The sequence below is a fragment of the Mus musculus genome, chromosome 8 (genome assembly GCF_000001635.26).
Source record: "Mus musculus strain C57BL/6J chromosome 8, GRCm38.p6 C57BL/6J".
Classification (NCBI taxonomy): Eukaryota; Metazoa; Chordata; class Mammalia; order Rodentia; family Muridae; genus Mus; species Mus musculus.
Window position 1 is genome coordinate 95,351,944 of NC_000074.6, and position 25,056 is coordinate 95,376,999.

The window sequence follows — 25,056 nt, forward strand, 5'->3', positions numbered from 1 at the left end:
CCTTACCCAAGTCTTTTTCTGTCCCACTTTGATCTGAATGTCCTCTCGCCTCCCTCCAAGGGAGATCTCGCCTTCCTTGCGCCCTCCCTCAGCATAGGGTCGAGTCATGGGTCACTCCTGCTCCCCAGAGATAGGAGCTAAGCAGGCTAGGAGAGGTTTACTGCCATCAGGAAAAATGGAGTAGGGTCACCCACCTGCCGGGTCACCGCAGGCGGCACCTGCTACTGAGAAGCCTCGGGTTAGGTCCCGCCCCCAGCCTCCGCCTGGCTTTGCGCACAGGGAGCACACTGGCCCTTTAAGAACCGCGGCTCCCGCCGCGCACTGGGAGTAGGGCTGCGGAGCCAAACTCGCCGGGGACGCCGGGCGCTGGCTAGCTGGCTGGCGGGCTCGTCGCTCTGTCGGGCCGGTTCCCTGCGCCCCTCCCGGGACTGCCTGGGGATCCAGGCCCGATTGGGCGCGGCAGCTAGTGGAGTCGCCAGAGGGAAGCGCGCACTCTGGGCAGCGCGGAGGACCTTGGGCATGGACAGAGAGTGCAGGGCGCGCAGGGGGCGCCGCGGGACCGGGCGGCCGGAGCGCTGAGCCAGACAAAGGCTCTGGAGTTCTGCTTGCTCTCGGGGGCCGGGGCCAGGGCGCACCGCGCCGACGCTGCGAGACTCTGCGGCGTGCAGCTCGGCCGGTCCCCTTCTCCAGCGGGCGAGTCCCCGCGTGCCCCGACCTGCCCTGCCCGCTTCTCACCCGGTTTGGGAATTGGCAGAGGGGACCTGAGCTCCTCAGGCAGGCACCGGGAGCCGGAGGTCCGCCGCGCGCCCGCGGGGCCGGGAGCCAGGGAGCGTCGCAAGTTTCCCAGCCGCGTGCGAGGACGCGGTGCGGGCCAGCCAGCTAGCCCCGCGTGCAGCGCTCAGGACCGGGCTGACTGCCTAGGAGCATGGGCAGCGACCGGAGCGCACTCGGACGTCCAGGCTGCACTGGCAGCTGCCTCAGCAGCCGAGCTTCGCTGCTCCCGCTGCTACTGGTGCTTCTGGACTGTCTGGGCCATGGTACAGCGTCTAAAGACGCCGAAGTGTACGCCGCGGAGGTAAGAACCCGAGGGATGTAGTGCGAACCACACCCGCCGCAGCGGGGACCTGCAGGTGGGGGGAGACGCACCCGGCCTTAGGGGGTGAGGACCGATCTGGGCTGGAGAGCCTGATTGAAAAAGCGGGACTGGCAGGCTGCCACTCCCTGGTCAGAGCTCTGCTGCGCGCCTCTTCCCAAAGCCCTGGGAGCACAGAGCTCGCAGCTGCTGTGCACCCTGAAAGCCGCTCGGGGCACTGACCCGCCCTAGCTTGAGTCCCTGCAGCCGCTTCCGCAGCCCCTATCCCTCGCCTCCAGTCATTTAGCCCGCGCGATTCCTCGAGAGCCGGATCCGCGCAATGTGGGCTTTACGAGTGACGAGGGGTGGGGTGCTGCGGGTAGTGAGAGCTTAGGCGGAGCAAGAGCCCCGCAGCGCTCGCGCTTTGGCTGAAGCTCCTTTGGCTGACATCGTGCGTCGCCGGGCTAGCCAGGGTGGTTGGGGGATGGGTGTGAATCTCCCAGGCTAATGACGGATTGCAAAGGTGCTTTGGTGACTTCTTGGGGCTGAAGCATTCCCACTCCAGGGACAGGGTCTGAAGGACAGGCCCTATCTTCTGAAACACTTTTCACACCAGCGTCCCTACGCCCAGGCCTGGGTGAAACTGGGTAGACTCCACGCCTCTTTTCTCTGGAAGCCGGGCTGACGTCCATATGCTGGCTGCTCTCTGGATTGGTCCTGCAAGTGACCAGGCGCGGTCTCTGCTCAGAGTCCCTATGGGTACCTCTCCCTCCAGTGTATGCCCCTAGCGCGCTGGGTGCCATCGAACTTTTAATGATCATTCTTTCCAGCTCTAGGAGAAAGGAGACTAGGTGTGGAATCTGGAGAGAGGATGAGCCAGGGTCTGCATCTTCTGTGTAGGCTTGGGGCCTTGGTGCCCTTGGGCTGCCTGGAGCGATGGTTTGCAGACAGCCTACTATTCCATCCCAGCCCCGAAGGCTTGCCCAGTTTTCTAGTCTGCCTGAGAGAGATTTTTCCAATGGAAGTCTGTTCCCTCCCCCATCTTACTTTAATAAAAACTTGGGTTGGGGGGGGCCAGTTTACACCTCCAATCCTCCACCTGCCTTGCCTTCCTCTCATCAGATCAGAGAGTTGCAGGGAACCCAACCCAATTCACAATGCCTTGGGGCAGAGGCTTTCAGGGGGAGCTCCTGCTGGTAGGAATTGTTTGCCTGTAACCTAGGTGCTACCACCAGAGAAGGTGCCAAAGAATTTCAAGTCACTGATTCCCCTTTGAGAATTTGTGGCCTACACAGACCAAGCTGGAGTCTGGTGGTTGTGAATGGGCCTCCTGGATGGCCAAGGAGCTGAGGCTTAGGGAGCCTCCTCCAACTGAGGCAGTACAGCCAAGTGTGCCCACAGTCTATCACCACCACCACGTATACACATACACACACCGCAGAAGAAAACCATGGTGTCCCTGGCTAAGATTGACTCTTGGGGTACAATTTTGGCTGTGCCTAGGCTGTGGCTGGAGGGGACTCAGAAAGGTTGCATGTTGGAATCCACAGTGGGTGGAAGGATGGATGTCATAACCCTTAGAGCTGGCTTTGGCATACAGGCTGCTCTGAGACATCCCGTAGGACTGGTCATAATTGGACCCAAAGAGTCCCTTGGCCCATCTGCTCAATCTAGGCCTGCCATCCATAGTGTCCAGATTCCCTTTCCTTTGAGAAAGGTCTGGTTCTCACTTAAGGGAGTCCACAGCTCCTGACCTCTGGTCAGTTCTTGCCTGTGAGTACCTTGAAAGCTGAGCCAAGGCCAACACTCTGCCTCTTTTCACCCTCCCAGGTGGCAACCACAGGAATTCACTAGATTAAGGGACCAGAAACGGGCCTGTGCTAGGAGCTGCTGTATGCCTGCAGACAGCCCCTGGTAGCCTGCCTTCCTTGGCAAAGCTACTCCTGAGCTATTCTGCCCTAGCCTCTGCCATTTTCTCCCCTGGACAGGCACTGTGATCTAGGACCCCACTTGGATGGTGCCAGCTTGCCACCCCATCCGGACCCTGACCTGCTCCGTGGCTACAATTGCTGGCAACCTGAGTGTCTTTGCTTTTTGACTAGGGAAACTCTTCTTTCTCCTTCCCGAAACTTAGCGCTCTCAGCCTATCCTGTGGAAGTGACTCAGGCTGCCAGAGTTCACAAGTGGGGTGCCACCAACACCAAAACTGGACATTCCCACCTTTCCTGAATAGTGTCACAAGACTTCCTGTCCCCATCTGACAACTGAGGAAGGAGTCGAGGAGACTGGAGTCAACTAGGGTGCTCCTGGAACTCTCTGTAGACCAGGCTGGCCTCAAACTCAGAGAGAGCCACCTGCCTCTGCCTCCCTAGTTGGGATTAAAGGTGTATGTCACCACCACCACCACCACTAGGCCTTTTGATCTTCAGATCTGACTGGAGGCACGGTCTGTGTGCCCATCTCCTCTTATATGCTAGTGATGGTCCCTCTAGGTCCCCTCCTCATGATAACATTCCTTCTCAACTATGGAACAGAAACTATACAGGCCTCATGTTTTCCCTGAAGGGAAAGGGGTTTCATGTTAGGCTAGCAAGGATTTGGAGACTGCATCTCCACACATCCTCAAGATCGGGGAGAACTGGGGTGCTGGACACAGTTGAGGACTGGGGTTGGATGTAAACCATCTTTCACATTAGCCCTTAACATGTCACTGTGTTTGGGACATCCCTTGGCCCACCCATCATTGACCTCCTTGTGTGTCTTTGTTAGAACAGTATATGGCACTGGCCTGCCCACTGTGACCGGTGAACACACATACTTTTTATTGCCCTACCCCAAGGAGGAAGGAGACTTCTAAAAGATACCCTAGATATGGACAGAAACCTCATGAGAACATACCCATACTCTCTCCCCTAAAGATTTTCTCTAAAAGCCCAGAAGTCACTTGTGCCAGCTCAGAATGGCATGCCGTGGGTGTGGAAAGGCCTTTCTCTACCATGGGTGTAATTCTGGCTGTCCCTTTGTGCCCCTTTTGTGTCTGGATTCAAGTAGTCCTTGCCAATATTACCCTGCTGGGAGTTTGTTCTCAGCCTAAGGGTTCAGAGGCGGCATCCTTAATGGCACCCCAAGATTTAGGTGGACACCAGGGCAGGAAGCCCATGGCATGGTACAGTGTTCTTTGAGTCAGCAGAAACAAAGGGGTTAAGGACGTGGCTTGGACACTTCTTCCTCGCAAAGAGAATCCTGGCAGATCCCCAGCCCATAGATCTATGTCAGGCCTTGAGACCCTGAGGATGGCTGAGCTTTGCCAGCCTGAGCATGTTAGCATCATCTGGGAGGAAGAGCCCACATCCACCCAGGGCTCAAGCACTGGGGATCTGGAGCACTGCTCCCCAAAGGACATGTGTTCATTCTGAGAATACCTAGAGACTAGCAGTCAAGGGGCTTGACTGTCTGCAGGGAAGTGACAGGGTATATGCAGCCCCAGGCAAACGTGGCAGACTTGGATTTGCCAAGGGACAAAAGGGGTACCTTCCACTGAATCCCATGAGCCCCAAAGAGACAAGCAGAAATAAACAGAAGGCCTGCCTTGACCTCCTCTGCTCTCAGATGTCCTATGTCCCATAGCCACTGATGGCTGAGTCCCCAGAGCTATGCAGTCTGGAGAACCGGGTGTAGGTCAGCTCTCTAAAGCTGACACATACACCTGGGAACCACCTGGAGACACAAGGAGCCCAGCTCCATGCCCCCCACTTAGCGTTGTAGCCCTTGGTAAAATTAATGGCTGAGAAGCAAGCAGTAGTCCTTGTTGGCAAGTTACTGAACCTGTCTGAAGTTCCAAGTTTTCTTGCCTGTAAAATAGAATGGCCATAATAACTGCTTGATGGTTTCCAGGGGAAACTATTCTGTATAGGCAATGCTGTCGTGCTATGCACAGGCAGCCCAAGAGCCTCGGGCATTGTTTCAGTACGGTTATCAAACTAGTTCTGTCCAAGAACATTCTAGAAGCATTTTTCACGTTTCTTTTTAAGACGTATGAAAGAGGAAAATAAGCTCTCTAGTTGAAAGGACCTCAGGTTACATAGCCAAGAACTGCAGAACGGGAGTTTGAACCCACAGCCTTCTGTCTTAGTGCCTCCGATTGGGCTAAAGGTCAAATTGACGAGGGACCACCCCATGAGTTCCTTCTGGAGCCTGCTGAGACTGACTCAGATGGGAAGGTTTTTAGGGGTTCTGCCAAAGCTGTCCTGTTCCCTACCTATTCCCCCCCCAGACCCTGCCCTGGGGAGACCCAAGGTCCAGGTGATTCTCAAGGCCTGGTCTCTAGCCAACCTTGAAAACTCTGGCAAACAAAGGCCCTTCCCGCCCCACCCCTCCCCTCCCATAGGCCAAAGGACCCGTTTGTTTTTCCTTCAGGTTAAGGCTTGTGGGGGCGGATTGGGTGGCCGCCTCCTTCCTGCTTTCCTGGCTGGAAGTCCCCGACTATCACTATAACCCACAGCCACCTTTAAGACTCAGAGTGTCTTAGGAGCTTGGTGGCTATGGCCTGTTACCTCAGATCCTTAGGAGGCTGAGGCAGGAGGATTTCAAGTTTAAGGGACACCTGGTCAAGGCCAATCTAGGCAACTTCATGAGACCCTGTTTCAAAATAAAAAGTTAAAAAAAATGGTCAGGGTTATTAGTAAGCTCAGAGGTAGAACACTTGTCTGGCATAGTCTAGGCTCTGTAATCAATCAACCCCCAATATTGGGGGCAGGGAGACTCATACGTGGGTCTAGAGAGAGGATGATGTCACAGGGTGTATCCAGAATTCAGTTCCCAACATCCACATTAGGCATCTCACAACTACCTCTTAGGCCTCTGGCCTCTAAGAACACCTGAACTTGCATACAAACACATACAATTTTTTTTAAGACTTATGGCGGTTTGGGTATGATGGTACGTGCTTATAATCCCAGGATTTGGAAACCTGAGGCAGAAGGATCTTAGAAATATTTATAAGAAATAGATTTGGTTCCCCAAATGTACATGCCCTAGAACTGTTTAAATGGACCGTGCTACCCCTGGGAGTATCAGGCAAGAAGAACTGAGTAGTCTGGACAGACCCTTGTTTATGACAAGGTCTCTCTATGTAGCTCTGACCAGCCTGGAACTTGCTTTGTAGACCAGGCTGGTCTTGAACTCTGCCTCCCAAGCGCTGGGATTATGCCACCATGCTCAACTAATTCTCTCTTCCTTTATGGGCCTGGTGTCTGGTCATTCAAGTTTTTTGTCCTGTTCCGCATGACCCATTTTGTAGAGGTGGAAACTAAGTTTCAGAGTTCTCTTGGCCAGTTTCTCATAGGCCTTTAATATGGACAAGCAACTAGGCCCAGGGCAAGTTTCTACTCAGTAACAAGGCCAAAGTTAGTTTGTATTCAGCCTTGGGGTAGGGGGTGGGGCTTTCTAAGGGTCCTTGCTGGCATGGCATAGAGTGGGATAAGCTGCCTTGGGTAGCTCTAAGTACCCTGTCTCTTCAGAGGTGCCTGTTGGGTGAATCTGTGGCTCTGCCTCAGAGAGGTGGCTGGGCTTGGTTGCTTTGGAACTCCCCCTACACGCACACACCCACACCCACAAACCCCCCCCTCTCTTTCTCTCCCCCCCCCATCCCGCCACTCCCAGTGACCCAGAATGCACCTTGCTAGTAAGAGGTCAAGCCCTGTCTCTTACAGGGTCTCGATCCCAGACTCAGCACCTGTTTCTTCTGGTGTGGCTGTGGCAGACGGAGCAGAACCCTGGTTTGTTTCCAAGAATCCTCAGGTCTTAGAAGGTCTGGGGCTGATTCATCTTTGATGGTCCTGACAAGCTTCCCTTTGTACCTGCCTGAGCAAAAAACGCCTGGGGCTTCTCAGATTACAGAAGGAGTTGAGGTCAGAGACAGAGCAGAACCCTTGAGATTGTCTTTATCACCTGAGGCCTGATAAGAGCTTTGGGGGGAGGGGAAGGGCTGATGTGCTATTACTGGACACTGCCCTAGTGTAAGCCCCAGGAGCAGGATATTGTCCACAGCAGTGGCTCAGGCCCCAGTCCTAGCTCCCCTCTCCAATAGCTGTTCTAGGCACAGCATCGATCTGAGATCTGGGGGCTCCTTCTCAGATGCACCCTCCCTGCGGGCTTATGTCCCTCCATATTGCTTCAACAGGCCTGGGGAAGGACAGCCTGGCTCAGTGCCCAGACCCAGCCAGAGACGCTGGGTGTAGAGAGGATTAGGTGCCCTGCCCCAGTGCTGTGCTGTGCTGTGGTATTCCTGAGAAGGGCCAGAGCCCAGCATATGAGGCCAAGGGACCAGGAACACTGCAGAAACCTCCTGCACCCAGATCAGCTGTGTGACTCTGAGCAGCCAGCTCACTGCCTCTGAACCTTGCTCCCAGAACAATGAGAATACATAGATGTTTGTCTTTCAGGAGGGGTTGTGAGCATTGAATGGTCCACAGCAGGTTCTGAGGTGTTGTGTTTACTGTCTTCTGAGGACCAGGAATTTCCCTTATGAAGTGCTGTCCTTTGCCTTCCTGCTTGAGGTCAGCCACTTTCCTACAACATCAATAGATAATTTTCGGATGGAGGCTGAAATTCAAAACAGCAGCTAGCATAGCCATGACTCTAGGGTCTTGGGAATACCCTACAGACACACTCTGATCTAAAGATGGGAGAGGCCTCATAGCCCAGTCCTCTTCCGTCATCGGACAGTGGCCCTCATAGAAAGGGCAACAAACCCTGCGTTAGGGCCCTTCCTTTACTATGCTCAGTACTTTACTCAGTACTAACTTCCGTGCCTCAGTTTCCCCATCAGAGAAGCACAGCTTTGCCTGCTTGCCTCACCCATGAACCTGTAGGTGACAAAGAGGAGTAGGAGGCGCCATGCACAAGGGACAGATACCATCAATAGGAACTGGAAGGGCCTGGCTACAGCCCTCTTTCACCGGGGGGGACCTTGGGTACTGTTCCCATCATTTGTCCCAAAGCAGCAGAGCCCCTTAGTTATCTGGGGCTCAGGGGCCTGAGCTGCCTGTCACTATAAGGCAGTGGTGGCCAACCTGTGTACCCTGCTTCCCACCGGTGTGGCTAGCCTCCAAATCCTCTCATAGCCAGGACTGTGCTAGAATGATGGAGCATTCACCCCCCCCCCCCAGCACTAGGAAGGGGAGAAGCCCCATGGTGCTGTCTGCTGCCCAGTGGGCAGCTTCGTGGACACTTGGTGTGCAGCCACCCTGAGCACGTGTTTGCCAGAGGCAGGCCAGCCATCAGCTTCACCTCATACCAGGAGGCTGTGGCTCTGTTCACCAGTCCCTGTCCCAGGGGTGTCACCAGCCACTTTCACCCCAGCAGTGCCTGGGAGGCACGACTGATAGGGAGATGGAAACTCTGTGCTTCCTGGGGACTTAAAGGCATTTAACTATGTGAAGGAGAGCCACCAGGCTCCCTTGGGACCTGTCTGGCAGCCCTGGGCTGGCTCCGGGATGAAACAGCTCTTCTGCCAGATCTCTGCAGATCTCTGAAGCTCTTTGCTGCAAACAGGCCAGCTCCCCTTCCCTCCCTGCCCAGGGCTTCCTCCTGAGCCTCTATCCCAGCCTTCCTTCCCCTCTTATGGCTCTGCAGATAGGCTAATCAGCCCCTCTGTGGTTCTGATTGCTTGCGCTGGAGATATTTTTACCTTATGCAAATAGGTGATATGAAAGTGCCCTCATCTGTCAGCAGCCACCCCATCCCCCCCAACCTCCCTCCCCCCTCCACACACACACACACACACACACACACACACACACCAGCTCCATGCCTTTTGCCATTTGCCTGGTGGCCTTGCCCATTGGACTTTTCCCACAAGGCTTCAGGAAAACTGTCCAAAAGAGAAGTGGACTCTGCATAGGAGCTTGGTAGGAGGTTTCAGTGCTTGGGAAGACCTGAGGTACTGTTGCAGTCGTTATTACCGTGTGGGTCAGAGGGGTAGAGAGAGTCAGAGGGAAAGCTGTGGGGGCTCCCTCCTCCCCCAGCTATCCTGTGCCCTAGCCTTGCTCCTGCCTGGCCAGTCTCAGCAGAAGCCTAGGCCCCCTTAGGCCTGCTGGCAGAAACAAGGCTGCCAGTCAGAGCCCCAGTCTCTTATCATCCACAACATTTACAGGGCTTTTGGCCACTTGATCCTTGCAGAACCTCACAGAAAAAGCAGGCCCTAATCCAGACCGCGTCCCCACCCCCACCTTTAATAAGCTTGGCCCCACTGTGTACAGAGCTGACACTTGATTCTTAGCTCCAGGTCTCTGCTTGCTGCTCTGCCATCCTCCAAAGCCCCCGGGTCTCTGAGTGGGACTGCACGGCCAGCCAGGCTGGGACTCGGTTCGGCAGCTCTCTCTCCATCGATGTTTTGGCACTGCTGCCCTGGGCTGAGCGGGCTAACATCTGGGTGTCAGCCCAAAGCATCTTCCATGTCTAGCTTGCCTTGGGTTTCCTCAGCGAATAGCCTTCCCCTTCTAGAACGACCTAGAAAGCGGGTCTTCCAAGTGGCCAAGTAAATGCGGTGAGGCCAAGGAAGGCCTCTGTTTCCTTGCTTCTACCTGGGTACCATCCTCTCACCATCCTGAGGGCCTGAGGCAGTTGGTCTTTCTGAGCATTTCTCAGAATCATTCATCAGAATTGCTACTTCAGGTTGCTGGTGCGTTCGTGGACCTAAGAGCTGTGAAGCACCCCCTTTCTGGTGCAGAGTCTCCTGGGTGCCTATAAGCTCTAGATGGCCATGTCTCCCACAGCCCCCCAGGGGGCATGCTAGAGTGTACAGGAACATCTGGCAGAGTGGGTGGGTGGGTGGTTGGACTGATGGATGGATGGATGGATGGATGGATGGATGGATGGACAGATGGATGGACGGACGGGCGGTCAGGATGCATGGGTGGGATTTGCCTGTCAAGTTCTAGTAAGGAACTGAGCACTGGTTTTGTGTACTAAGTGCTTTTCCTGGGTCTGCGCCTCACAAATCTCACTCTCATTTTTATGTTACCTTGACACAAGCTAGAGTTATCTGAAAGGAGGGAACCCCAATTGAGAAAATACCCCCAATAAAATCTGGCTGGAGGGCATTTTCAAATTATTATTACCAAATAGGAAGGAGCCTTGCATTGTGGGCGGTACCATCTTGGTGGTCCTGGGTTAGATCAGAAAGCAGGCTGAGCAAGCCAGTAAGCAACACCACTCCGTGGCCTCTGCATCAGCTCCTGACTCCAGGTTCCTGCCCTGTGTGAGTTCCTGTCCTGACTTCCTTCAGTGATGAACAATGATGTGGACGTGTAAGCCGAATAATCATCATGGTCATGGTTGAAGAGACACTAGCCAGCCCAAACATGGCAAACCGTGCTCTGGCAGGTCTTGCCTTCTCCCCATCTCTCTGCCTCGCTAAAAACCAGTAAATTACATTCCTAGAGCTAACCACCAAGGCCTGTTTCCTTATTTGGTCACTTCCTCCCTCTGAGGCTGACCATCAAGGTCCAGCTATCAAAGTATTGAAGTCTAACAATCAAAGCCCTCTTTGGCTCACCTAACGTGCCCAATTAAAATTTAACCCACGTTTCCCCTTGTACCTTTATAGATTGCATTTGCCTATGGGCCACATCTGTCTCCTCTCTATCCAAAGACAGTCCCTTGTCCTTCTGGAACAAATATCCTTTCCCCTTCTCCCTCTCCTTTATCTCCTGTCTTTGTCTCTTATTCCCTGCAAATTCAGAGCAAATAAATCTCCTTTGTGCTGAGAACTAGGTCTTGAGGTATCTTATACTGAATACTGATCCCTTCAATGGTGTTTCAGCACAGCAATGGTAACTGAGCCACCCTGTAACAGCACACTGGTCTTCATTTTACAGATGAGGAAGCATCCAGTGCAGATGGTAGGAGCTGGAGATGTAGGTCTGTGGGTAGGATGGTTGCCTAGCACGCATGAAGGCCTGAGTTTGAGCCCCAGCACTGCATGAAGCCAGGCATGGTAGTGCACACCTGTAATCTTGGGAAGTGGAGGCAGGAAAATGAGGCATTTAAGGTTATCCTTTGGTTACATAGAAGTTAAAGGCCAGTCTGACTTAGAGACCCTGTTTCAAAATAAAATAAATAAGTCATAGCAGAACTCTGTCACATCCTCTTGGCACACATCCTCCTGCCTGAGCCTGTCTCTCCTCCCCCAATCCCTGGCCCCCACATACTCCTAGAGGCTTTAGGGCCTGCTGGATTTCCTACCTGGTGAAACCTTAAAAGATTCTGAACAGAGGAGCCAATGAGATGGCTCAGTAGATAAAGGTGTTTGCCATCAAGCTTGGAGACCTGAGTTCGATTCCTAGGACCCACGTGGTAGAAGGAGAGAACCTACCTCTGACCTTCACATGTGTGACCATACACACCCAAAATAAATAAAGCCAGACATGGTAGCATACACCTTTAATCTCAGTACTCAGGAGACAGAGGCAGGCTGATCTCTTAGGAGTTTGAGGCCAGCCTGGTCTACAAGGCAAGTTCCAGGATAGCCAGAGCTATATAGAAGAGAGACCTTGGCTCAAAAAAAAAAAGAGAAAAAAAAGGAGTGTGTGTGTGTGTGTGTGTGTGTGTGTGTTCTTGCAGGTGACGGCGTGGTTCAGGTAGCTTACAACTGTCTGTAACTCTAGTCCTAGGGAATCTAACATCCACTTCTAACCTCTGTGAGCGCCAGGCACTCACGGTGCACACACATATAGGTAAACAATCACTCATTCACATAAAATGAGAATTTGAAAGAAGAAAAGAAAGAGAAAAGGCTCATGACCCAGAAAACCATAGGCGCCAGGGCTGAATCCTCTGCTATTATGTTAAATACTATTAAATAATATTATGTTAAAGGCTGTTGGACTGCCTTCTAAGTATTTTTATTTAAACCCATAGATTTGTGTTGGTCTTAACTTTGGTCAGAGAAGCCTCTTTGCACAGTGGATAGTGGTTAATGCAGAGACTCACCAGTGGTCAAAGTGCCAAGTGTGTGTGACTGTGTGTGTTCAGCTGTGGATGAATCATCTATATTAACAGATCAGGGCTGGGTGAAAGGTTGGACAGAAAAAAATTACAAGCTGATGGATAGGAGGGAGAGCTGTAAAAAAAAATGACTCTCAGGTGTGGCATGTCTGTGGAACGCATCAGCTGACAGCAGATGTGATAACCTGCGTAAGACCTGCATAAGATCAAGCCAGTCAAAATTCCAACACAGATGAGGGTATGTTCAAAACGCATTGGATAAATGTCAGAAATTTTCAAAGAATAAACCAAAACTATCATTTTTTTAAAAGGTACTGGAGAGATGGCTGAGCAGTTATGAGCATGTCCTTACAGAGGACCCATGCTCATTCCCAGTGCTATGTGATAGGGCTCATAGTCACCTCTAACTCTAGCTCCAGGGACTCAACACCCTATTCTCGACTCCATGGGAACCTGAATGCACACAAACTTAACTAAAAATTTTAATTAAAAAGAGGGGCTGGGCGGTGGTGGCGCACACCTTTAATCCCAGCACTTGGGAGGCAGAGGCAGGCGGATTTCTGAGTTCTAGGCCAGCCTGGTCTACAGAGTGAGTTCCAGGACAGCCAGGACTATACAGAGAAACCCTGTCTTGAAAAAAAAAGAGGGGTTGGACTGAGCTTGGTGGCAATATGCCTTAATCCCAGAACTTGGGTGGCAGAGGCAGGCAAATCTCTTTGAGTTTGAGGCCAGCCTGATCTACAAAGCAAGTTTCCGAAAAGCTAAGGTTACACAGAGAAACCATGTCTCAAAACCTCACACACACATACACACACACACACACACACACACACACACTCTCTCTCTCTCTCTCTCTCTCTCTCTCTCTCTCTCTCTCTCTCTCTCTCTCAATCTCTCTCTCTCTCCAAAGCTGGAGAGATGGTTCAGCAGTTAAGAGTATTTGCTGCTCCAGCAGAGGACCAGATGTTGGTCCTTAGCAACTGAATGCATGGTTTACAACTGCCGGTAATTACAGTTCCACAGGACCCAGTGCCCTCTTAACCTCTTAGAGAGATTCTGAATACTTGAGGGTCCCCAGCAGCCTGCCTGGAGCAGAATGATCCCACGCTGAGGGGCAGAGGGATGGCAAGGAATAGTGTACCAGTCGGCAGGATGGAAGCTAGAGAGTTGAGGTGGGCTGGGTGGTGAGGGCTTTATAGGCCCCGGAAGAACTGAATGTCCTTTGAATTGGGAGGTCTTGGAGGGTTCTGAGCAGTGACTGAGCAAACCGGGTTTGGCTACTTTGCAGAACTGGCTGCGGCTCTATGGCTACCTACCCCAGCCCAGCCGCCACATGTCCACCATGCGCTCTGCCCAGATCCTGGCCTCCGCCCTTGCCGAGATGCAGAGTTTCTATGGGATCCCTGTCACGGGTGTGCTTGATGAAGAGACGAAAACGTGAGTCCGAGTCCCTCCACGTGACCCCTTCCAGACACCATGGGCCTCCTGGCCTCCAGCCTGCTCTGAGGAGCCTTTGGTATATGACATTTTCAGAGGAGAGTGGCCTGGATGAGGAATGACTGATGGTTTGATCTTCATGCTAATGTTTATTGTTTAGTATGGTTGCCTGAAGCCTTATGCTAAAAAAGATAACATAGAGGCTGGAGTGTTAAGATTGCTGACTGCTCATTCAGAGGCCCTGGGTTCAGTTCCTAATACCCACAGGAGACAGCTTGCAACCACTTATAATTCCAGTTCCTAGGTATCTTTGAGAACCCCAACAGACACCTGTATGTATACAATGCACATAAATTCATGCAGACACACATACATACACATACATTTAAAAAATAGATAAATAAAAAAAGAGATGAGATAGAAATAGTCCAGCTTTGTCAGGAAGAGCATCATGTTCAATTAGTGATACCTGCTATAGGCATGAGAATGGGACGTGCAGTACCAAACCCCTGGTTGGGACAACCTAGCTAGGCCTTACTCTATTAGAATTGATAGGACCTACAGATACATTGAGAAGCACCGAGCTTGACACAACTGGGACAGGAGGCCACAAGAGAACCCAGCCCATGCTTGGATTATACTCAGGAGCAGGAGCATACATTTTTGAGTCACTCCTTAGCGTTCAATCTTCTTAAAATGGAATCTCTTTACCCACTATTCTGGAAGCCAGAGTCTCCCACCCCCAAAACATCCCTCTGAGGGAAGATTGGGAAGCAAGACGCTGCCTGGAAGAGATAACCCAAAGCTGACCCCTCTATATCTGTGATCCAGGTGGATGAAGCGGCCCCGATGTGGGGTTCCTGATCAGTTTGGGGTACATGTGAAAGCCAACCTGCGTCGACGGCGGAAACGTTACACCCTGACAGGAAAGGCATGGAACAATTACCACCTGACCTTCAGGTACGGGTCCAGCTTCAAGGGGCGCTGTTCTGCCCTCTCAGGGGGACTTGGGTTTTCCCAGAAGAGGCCTGGCCTTACTCAGTCCCAGCTCACAATCTAGGGCCTCCCTCCAGGGAAAGATGGGTCACTGTCACGTGTCTCCTGCTTGGTCCTTATCTGACCCCAGCTGGTTGCAAGCTATACTGGCCTAATGTGACCAGACGAGCTCTTGAATCAGTGTGGTCAGTAGGTGTGGGGGACAGACATCCTGCTTTAACTCAGGTCTCAGATCCTTGAGCAAATGCATGGTCCACTAGGTCAGTGTCCCCCTGCCCCTTGTGGTTTATGACAGTCTATCTGCACCAGCAGCTGAGTCTAATCCTCAGGGAAGGGGCAGGCTTTCTGCTTCATATGCAGGCTCTAGACCAGTGGTTCTCAATATATGGGTTGCAACCACTCTGAAGTGGCATATCAGATAACATGCATATCAGATATTTATATCATAGTTTATAGCAGTAGCAAAATTATGGTTATGAAGTAGCAATACAATGATTTTATGGTTGGGGGTGGTGACCACACCATACCATGAGGATCTGTATTAAAGGGTCGGAGCATTAGGAAGGTTGAGAGCCCCTGCTCTGGGCTGTATATATATCCTTTGTGCAGTATCTCACTTAATCCTCTCGAGGACTCACACACACACACACAAACACACACACACACACACACACACACACACAAAGAAAGCATTAGCTCCTCCCCTTTTGCTGTCTTTCAAATAGAGAAACTGAATCTGTCTAGTCAAATGTCCAAAGTCACACAGCTAAAGTTAGGGTCTGCCTAGCCCTAGGGTCAATATCCAGGGTGGCTTGGCTTGTTTCCTAGACTTCAGCTGCCTCTATCCCATGGCCACAAAGAGCTGTGCTTTCTTTCACTTACTATTTTTACTACCTTTTGTTTTGAGATTTGGGGGTGTGGGGAGGGTTGCTAAGACGAGGTCAGGTCCTCATGTAATACCCAGTATGCGCTCAAGCTTACGATGTAGCTGAAGCTAACCTTGAACCCCCGACCTTACTACCTCCAGCTTCCAAGTGGTGGGATTTCAGGGGTACACTACCATACCCACCTCCTGACTGTATTTTTATTTTCTTTGTTTCTTTTTGGTTTTTCAAGACAGGGTCTCACTATGTAGCTCTGGCTAGCCTGGAACTTACTCTGTAGACCAGCTGGCCTTGAACTTTGAGATCCACTTTGCTCCAGCCTCCTGAGTGCTGGGATTAAAGGCATAGGCCGCCACCAAGCCTCACTGTCTTTCTTATTTTAAATCTGCTTGTCTTCCACCATGAAAACGTAGGGCCGTATCTTAAAAAATTACTGGATGTGACAAGTTCTAATTCATATCTAAGAGTGGATAGCGTGGCATCATTATGTAATCTTAGGAAGGTGGCAGCAATGGACGGTGGTATCCCATAGGCCCTTATCTCTGTTAGGGCCCTGTTAACTCTTATCTCCCCGCCCACCCGCAGCATCCAGAACTACACTGAGAAGCTGGGCTGGTACAACTCCATGGAGGCGGTGCGCAGGGCTTTCCAAGTGTGGGAGCAGGTCACACCATTGGTCTTCCAGGAAGTATCCTATGATGACATTCGGCTACGAAGGCGAGCGGAGGCTGACATCATGGTACTCTTTGCCTCTGGCTTCCATGGCGACAGCTCACCGTTTGATGGCGTGGGTGGCTTTCTGGCCCACGCTTATTTCCCCGGCCCTGGTCTGGGTGGGGACACCCATTTCGACGCAGATGAACCCTGGACCTTCTCCAGCACTGACCTGCATGGTGAGGACAGCTGGCCAGGACAGGGTGGGAGCAGGCAGGGCAGTGCCTAAGCTTGGCTGGTCCCTCCAGCTCAGTAGCTTCAGGCTCAGGAGGAGAGAATGTCCCCTATTCATGACTCTGAAGCCTTGTACTTAATCTCAGTCTGTTGTCCCACCAAGGGAAGGTGGGAAGAGAAGGGGATGTTGGACCCATTTCTCAGATGGGGAAAATAGAAGCCAAAAGTAAGAGAAGCTCAGTCCCATCCAAGAGAGAAGCAAGAGTAGGGTCCATGGCAGCCTGGAGGGCCTAGATGACCGGAGTGACTGAATATGCCTTCCCGACAGGAATCAGCCTCTTTCTGGTGGCCGTGCATGAGCTGGGCCATGCCCTGGGGCTAGAACACTCAAGTAACCCCAGCGCTATTATGGCACCCTTCTACCAGTGGATGGATACCGACAACTTCCAGCTGCCCGAAGATGACCTTCGGGGCATCCAGCAGCTGTATGGTGAGTAGGCTGTGCCCTGTTAGCCGTGCAAGACAAGCACTACTCTGCTCCCATTCTATAGGCAGGAAAACTGAGGCCCAGTCACTTGCCCAGAACCCACACTGGCTCCAGGCTGGAACTGCAAGAAGATTTAGATGACCCACCCTATCTCCCTCCTATCTTTGGCACTATCCCTACTAGACTAAAGTTGTCCCAAGGACCCATAGTCTGTTCCCAGCACTTCCCAGTGGATTTGGGGTGAGACAGCTGCCTATCTAGCCCAGACTCTACATAGCAAATCTACAGTGGCCAGATCTCCCCAAGGCCAGCTCTTCTGTCAGCCTCCTCAGGGGGGCACCTGACAGATGTACCTTCCTCCATCCCCAGCAATTCAGTACTAAGCTGTGCATCTGGTAGAGTTCAAGTTGCCCAAGCCAGGGCTCTGCTCCTTACTCCGCAGGTGCCTTACTTCCTAGGGCCTGGCCAGGCAAGGAGACTGTCCCCAGGCAAAGCAGAAGCAGGTAGCCTCCCATCCCAGAGAAGTTAAGAAAAAGATTGTGTGGAGGAGGCTGGGGGGTTAGGAGGTAGGGGAATGAACTGGTAACAGAGAGATCTTCTCTGGATAGACAGGACCTTGTTCCTGGAGGGGGTCCCTGTTGGGGTCCAAGTCTCTCCAGGCTGGAAGGAGACTCAGGACTCCAGCACTTTGTATAGGAGAACCTGGCACCCAGGCTGGACTCTGCGCCTGCCTTCTCACGGCCTGATCCCCTCCTCTCTGTAGGCTCCCCAGATGGTAAGCCACAGCCCACCCGGCCTCTCCCCACTGTGAGGCCCCGGCGGCCAGGACGGCCAGATCACCAGCCACCTCGGCCTCCCCAGCCACCACATCCAGGTGGGAAGCCAGAAAGGCCCCCCAAACCAGGGCCCCCACCCCAGCCCCGAGCCACAGAGAGGCCTGACCAGTATGGCCCCAACATCTGCGATGGCAACTTCGACACAGTGGCTGTGCTCCGCGGAGAGATGTTTGTGTTCAAGGTCTGGCCCCACCCTCCTAGTGCCTTCCCCAGCCAACCCAGAACCTGGCCCCACCTCCCCCCACCCCCAGCCTCTCTAAGTCCTGTTCAGAGCCTTGCCTGGCTCCTCCCTCGCTAACAGCTTCTGGGTGCTTACCAGACCCCAGGCGAGGAAGAAACCAACCCAAGAAAACAAGGGACTTGCCAAGGGTCACACAGCAGTCAGATTCCCGCTTCTCAGCCCAAAGCTCCCTCCTTGGAGCTGCCTTGGCTTTCCAGGTACTGCCTGGCTCCTGGGGTCTCTATGGCCTGTCTGACAGATCATCCCTGACCTGGGAAGAAGCAGAGTTAAGCATAGCTCCCACCCTGAGCCAAGGTACCTTGCACATGCCGCCCGTCAATACCCACCCTCTTCCCCAGGGCCGCTGGTTCTGGCGAGTCAGGCACAACCGCGTTCTAGACAACTACCCCATGCCAATTGGCCACTTCTGGCGCGGTCTGCCGGGGAACATCAGTGCTGCCTACGAGCGCCAGGATGGACATTTTGTCTTCTTCAAAGGTAAGCAGGAGGCCTTGAGAGGGACCAGGCAGCCCTCGTGCCCTGTTGGGTCTAGGAAAGAAGAGAAGACTGCATTTCCCATCACTATGGTGGGCTGACTCAACACCTGGAGGTAGCATAGTGTGAATGGAGAGGCAGACAGGCTGGGGGATCAGGCAGCCCTAGACCCTGCAGGCCTGGATTACAACTGTATCCCTGTCCATCTTCTGCAGTCTAGAAGGCCATGCAGAGTGTGTGAGTCAGACTGGGTGGTAGCGGATGACTTGTACACAGAGAAATGAGCATCTCGCAGGTGGCCATGGGGATAGGCGTAGATGCGTGGGTTGCGAGATGGGCAGTGGTGGTGTGTATGGGTAGCATTTCCTCTGCCACCTCCGTCCCCAATCTGGGCTTATCCTCACACAGCCTGCTGCTCCCCATACAGGTAACCGCTACTGGCTTTTCCGAGAAGCCAATCTGGAGCCCGGCTACCCACAGCCGCTGAGCAGCTATGGCACAGACATCCCCTATGACCGCATTGACACAGCCATCTGGTGGGAGCCCACAGGTCACACCTTCTTCTTTCAAGCAGACAGGTGAGCGGTTTGCCATGCCCTTTCCCTTAAAGGAAGAGGCTCTAGCCAGGGCCTCTCATTTTCAGACCTGCCCAGGGAGAGGCTATAGGGGAAGGGGAAAGACCCAAGGCCCAAACCGGGCAGGGCTCCAGGTTCACAGCCTGATGCTTCTGGTCATAGGTACTGGCGCTTCAACGAGGAGACACAGCATGGAGACCCTGGCTACCCCAAGCCCATCAGTGTCTGGCAGGGGATCCCCACCTCTCCCAAAGGGGCCTTCCTCAGCAACGATGCAGGTACTGCACCATTCCCTCCCAGAGGACTCAACACTTGCTACATACTCTGCTACATACACAGGATACAGGGCTTGTCCAAGGTCCCATGGTACTGTGATGGCATGGAAGGGGGACCTAACTGTGCCATGTTCCAGCATGACAGCCTGCCCACCCTGCATCATGACTGCCCTCTTTTATTTTAATTCAGTTTTTTTATTTTTATTAGATATTTTCTTCATTTACCATTCAAATGCTATCCCAAAAGTCCCTTATACCCTCCCCCTCCCCTGCTCTCCAACCCACCCACTCCCCCTTCCTGGCCCTGACATTCCCCTGTATTGGGGCATATAATCTTTGCAAGATCAAGGGCCTCTCCTCCCAGTGATGGCCTATTAGGCCATCTTCTACTCCATGTTCATCTGAGACACGAGCTCAGGGGTACTGGTTAGTTCATATTGCTGATTACTGTCCTCTTCTGATGGGACCTCCAACCCCACAGCTAAGAGAGGCTGCTGTCTAGGTGCCTCCCGTGTCTGTCTAGGTCTGGAGCTAAAGCTGGGCAGTAGTTCAGAGCACTGGGAGCAAGTCCACTCACAGACCTGCCGAAGAAGCTCTAGTACCTGTCATTGTAACTGAGTGACAGGAGCCGTGACTCGGCTAGTTCTCCAGCAGGGCCCCTCTGTGTCTGATTTTTTACTTGGGACTCTGATGTTCAGGGCAGACCTGCCAGCTTTACCAGTGCTCCACCTGACCCCCTGCTTCCGTGTGCAGGCATGTCACTGTGCTCAGTAAAGCCCAGACACACCCTGTGCTTCAAACCTAGCCCTTCCTGGTGTCAGTGGGATACTGGTCCTGAACAGCTCTGAGTTGTTCTCTGGCTTGGTTTCGGTGCCGGAAGATCCAGGACCATTTAACGTGTTCCACAAATTATCCAGGACCGTTTAACGTGCTCCACAAATGTTCTGCCCCAGCCTGACGCCATTCTGGCCTGTCTGTTCCTATAGCCTACACCTACTTCTACAAGGGCACCAAGTACTGGAAATTCAACAACGAACGCCTACGGATGGAACCCGGCCACCCCAAATCCATCCTGCGGGACTTCATGGGCTGCCAGGAGCACGTGGAGCCCCGATCGCGATGGCCCGATGTGGCTCGTCCACCCTTCAACCCCAACGGGGGTGCCGAGCCTGAGGCAGATGGTGACAGCAAGGAAGAGAACGCGGGTGACAAGGATGAGGGCAGCCGCGTGGTGGTGCAGATGGAGGAGGTGGTCCGGACAGTGAACGTGGTGATGGTGTTGGTCCCCTTGCTGCTGTTGCTCTGTATTCTGGGCCTGGCCTTTGCTCTGGTGCAGATGCAGCGCAAGGGCGCCCCTCGCATGCTGCTCTACTGCAAGCGCTCACTGCAGGAGTGGGTGTGATCAGGTAGCACCCGCAGCACCCGGTGCTCAGGTCTGCAGGGACAGGAGACGTGTGGATCCCAGATGCTCCCTCGGCGCGGCAGGATGCCCTCCTAGCCACACACATCCCCCTGCCAGCCTTGCCCCCCACCCCCGTCCTCCTTTATTTATGCCCAGGTGCCTCTTCTTTTTGGCACCCTCTCTCAGCCTTTGGTTCCGCTTTCCTGACTCGGGCCAGGAGATGCTTTGAGATCTCCCGGAGTGTAGTACCGCCCCAGGCAGGAACGAAGGGACAGAGGCTCACACCTCTGGAAGATGGCAGAGGGCTGGGAAGCTTCTCTGGCTCTGGCTTTTCAGCCTGAACCTCTCCTCCCACGACAAGAACTGTGTTTGCCTTGAAGGAGCCCACCTCGGGCTCTGCCCTCCTGAATTTGCCTTAGGGAGAGTATATGCTCCCCCCCCTGGGGGGGGCACCCTGATAACCTTGAGACTTGGTTCCTTCTTCTTAGGCTCCTAAGAAGCCCAGAAGCCTAAAAGCCCTACCCCATCCTAGCATTCTGCAGCTCCTACTTGCCCCGGGCCTGCAGCTTCTTTCCTCTAGGAAGGGGCCCTGGACATGTCTCACCTAGGACCAAAGGGAGCCTGCCAAGCTCCCCTCCCAATGCTAGTGACTAGCTCCTCCTTCCCTAGGCTGCCCATATTCTCTTTCAGTGCCCCATAGGTCTCCGGAGGCTGGGCACTCCCCGCCCGCCCCCACCCCCAGCTTCTGCAGTCCTTGTCCCAACTCTTAATGACATGGGGCAGACACACCCACTAGGGTACCAGAGGTCCCTGGGCAGTGTGTGTGATTGTGGATGCTCAGCAGGTCACAGACCAAGCTTATGGGCTTCCTCCCTTCCAGATTCCTGTCCCCACACAACACTACTAGGCTCAGGCCAGCAGCTCACCCCACACAGAGTCTGTGGAACCCCCAAAGGAATCCACTAAGGCCTGGGAAGTCTGTCCTAAGGGTGAAAGGGGCCCTCCCTTCCTCTTCTCATCCTGGAGTCAGCAGGAGGCTTCTGTGGGAAATGGTACTGTACAGCTGTGGCTCTGTCTCCTCTGCCTCCCTAAAGCCTTGAGCAGTAAAGGGCTGCCAGCCAGGATCCTCTGGGTCACCGCCGCTTTCCAAGTGGTGGATTCTTATAGCCTGGCACTAGAGGTGACAGATCGGAGGGGCATGTCCTGCAGCACTCTAGATGTCCCCTCTGCAGAACCTGAGAGTCAGCAAGGGGTGGGGCGTCCACCCCCCCACTCCCCATCGTTTAGTTCTGTAGATAATCAGCACTGATTAAATGTCCAGCCAGCGAGCGTGGCTGCACTTGTACGCTCAGACCCAAGCATGCCGCAAGGAAGACCTGCTTGGCAGGGTCGGGGCCAAGCGAGGATGCCGAGGAATACCCTCCTCCCAGTTTGGTAGGACCTTTGGGATGGAGTCCAGGAAGGTCAGGGAAGAGTGGGGGGGGGGGGGCAGTAGGAGTCTGGTTGGGCTGAGGTTTACTGGGTTTACTTAACATTTGGTAGTGATAAGAGGAGAGGACAGCCCAGCTTCCCAAATGACTCCACATCTGGCGGTCTGGAAGAACCAGACAAGGCCGCCCAATCGTCCCACCCACCTGGATTGGATTTTGGGCAGCCTGAGAGGTGGCTTGAACAAGAACTCAGGGATGGGTCTGGAGAGAATTGTGTAACGGGGCCACTTTACCTCCAGAATCTTCCCTCCATGTTCAGAGAATAAAATGCACTGGAACCTGCTGCCTTGTCTACAGGGGCAGAAAATCCCACCACAGGGCCCAGGATGGCAGGAACTGGGGTGCTGGGGGCCTGGGTGTGGCTGGTGAACTGGGGTGCATCTGAGGTCCGTGTCTGTGTTCAACCCTAGGCCAATCGGAGCCTCTCTTTCATCACTCACCGGGCCAGGCTGCTAAGTCATCAGCAAGGTCCCTCAACCATGCTCCCTCTCTGGACTCCACCCCACCCTGTCCCACCCCTTCCTCTCTTTGTATAGGAATGGGCTGAGGAGAACCGAAGGGATTGGCCCTCCAAGCCCAGAGCTTCTGGCTCATCCAAGAAGTAGCCCTGAGCTCCTCACCACAGGGGACTCACACAGCAGCAGGTGGTAGGGACCGGGGAGGACCCATCTTGGCTTTCCTATATATAGTCCCTAGTCTGGCCTGCTTTGGCCTGTGCTCTTGGGGTGATCAGAGGCCTTGACTCCTTAAGAAACTGTTTAATGGACAACCTGTCTGTATTCTGTTACAACCCAAAAAATCAGGGCTCCCTACCCCACCCCTATTCTTTCAACACCCCTTTTACTAGTTCTCCAGTATTTTTTTTTAAATAAGACATTCAGGGGGGCTGGAGAGATGGCTCAGCAGTTAAGAGCACTGCCTGCTCTTCCGAAGGTCCTGAGTTCAAATCCTATCAACAACATGGTGGCTCACGACCATCCATAATGAGATCTGACGCCCTCTTCTGGTGTGTCTGAAGACAGCTACAGTGTACTTATAATAATAATAAATAAATCTTAAAAAAAAAAAAAGACATTCAGGAAGGTACAGGAGTCACTGTAATCCCCCTCAGGGTGTTTCCAGTCTTTACTCGTCTGTGACACTTAGAGCTACACAACCCAGGCGCCCAGGGTTCACCCCTGACCTGAAGTCGAGGCTGCAGAAAAGGAGCGACACTGCCCTGCTGCATGCTCCGTGAAGAAAAAAACATGGCGGGAGTCTGGACATTGGACATGCCTGAATGTGATTTATGACCCTGGCCAACCAGCATGCTTCCTCTCACATTTTATTCAGAAGGAAAGTAGGTCTCCGAGGGTAAGTGACTTGGCCAAGGCCACACAGCTAGGAAGTCACCATGCTGGGATCAGATTAGGCAGACCAAGTTGGAAAACTCCTGCCCTGCCTTTCCCACCTGGTCCTGATGAGGAATGAGACAGGGACCGGACCCACCCCCACCCCGCTTCCTTCATTCTCTGCATCTGAGATTCCAGGGTCTAGGACAGAGTCTCCTTTCAGGCTGGGGTTGGACAGAGCCAGCCTGGCCGCTTCCTCTCCTCCACTTGGCAGAAAAGCCTTTTTGTTGTGGTACACACAGAAGCCATTCTCCAGTGTAGAAGGAATGGCGGGCTTCCTGTATACCCAAAACTGTCCCATCCATCCTTCTGCAGGGCCCTCTGTGTAGGTTTGAGAGAAGCAGGATTTTCTGCCCATGCATCCTTCAGTCCCGCCTCTGAAACCCTGGCTTTATGTCCCTAACAAACAACCCTGAGAAACCACAGTGTGTGTTGGAGAGCAGTTATCAGCATCATCAGGACACTGTCGGGGCCCAGAACCTTAGCCCAACCCTCATCCCGTAACATAACAGTAACTCCAGGTAGGCTACTCATGCCTTCCAAGTCTGGGGTTTTGCCCAAGCTCTTCCGTCCCTGAGAAGACTTCTCTGTCCATTTCATCCAGTCCAAATTGTACATCTTCAAGACCTGGGTGTCTCTTGTCTTTCCTAGATTCTTGCCCTCCACTCTTAAGGTAGCTGGGTTTCCTCCCACCTCTGGCTAAGCTAAGCTCTCACTCTTACTCATTGCTCAGCCTGCCCATGGTTACCGGCACGCAGAGACTGAGCATGCTCCATAACTTATAAAGGGTGTGTCCCTGAGCCAGTCACTTCACCTCTCCAAACCTAAAACCCTCATCTGTAGAATGGGGCTAACAGCCATGTGTGGTTCAAACCGTTACAAGACTTGAAAGTTGTCACGAGAACAGACACAGGAGGCTCTCGGTGGCTTGTGCTGAATTCTCCCTATTGGGAATGCTGGTATGGAGGTTGTGGGGTGGGCACTGGACAGTATGGTTTCTCTGCTGCCTCTCCAGGGGTGATTGTGGGGTGGGACCAAAGGTCAGAGGAGCCTGAGGACAGGTGCCCTGGAGGAGGGGCATTCTGGTCCCGCTGGCTCCCTCCCAGCTGTCAGGCCCCTCTCTTGCCCCACCCCAGCACTGGTGCAGCTCCTTCCCAAGTGTCTTAGCTCAGGTTTCTTCCCCGAGTGCCCCACACCTCCCACACCCACGTGTCTCCCCATTTCAGACTTCCAGAAATAGCCTCTACTCTCCCCCTTTTTAAGCCAACGCCCAGGCTCCTCCTGGATACCCGGTGTCATCCATGCCCAGTATATCACAGCAAGGGGCTGGGTCCTCTGAGGAATCATTCCTGGTCCCCAGATTGAGAGGGGCAGCTGAGCGCCACACCATCCACAAACCATCCAGCCCAGACCTAACACCTGTGGTCCGTAGCGACTTGATCCGATTGGATAGATGGGGATACTGAGGCCTAGAAAGAAAGTTGACCGAGCCATGACTCTTCTCCTCAGGGTTTGCTTTATATTGTGTTTGAGGTAGTCTTGCCCATGTAACCCAGGATTGTCTCAGACTTGCAGTCTTCTTAGCCCGACCCCCTACC

The 25,056-nt window shown here is 53.3% G+C and overlaps 1 protein-coding gene across 1 annotated transcript; it reads left to right on the forward strand.

The window, feature by feature from the left end:
• Positions 1-352: 352 nt before the first annotated feature.
• Mmp15 (matrix metallopeptidase 15) lies at positions 353-22,350 on the forward strand. Its single transcript, NM_008609.4, has 10 exons — positions 353-1,075; positions 13,371-13,519; positions 14,351-14,479; positions 15,985-16,292; positions 16,616-16,777; positions 17,538-17,791; positions 18,190-18,328; positions 18,753-18,903; positions 19,063-19,178; positions 20,162-22,350. Exons 1-10 carry the CDS (start codon positions 926-928, stop codon positions 20,575-20,577), a joined length of 1,974 nt encoding a protein of 657 aa, NP_032635.1. The 5' UTR covers positions 353-925; the 3' UTR covers positions 20,578-22,350.
• The last annotated feature ends 2,706 nt before the right edge of the window (positions 22,351-25,056 follow it).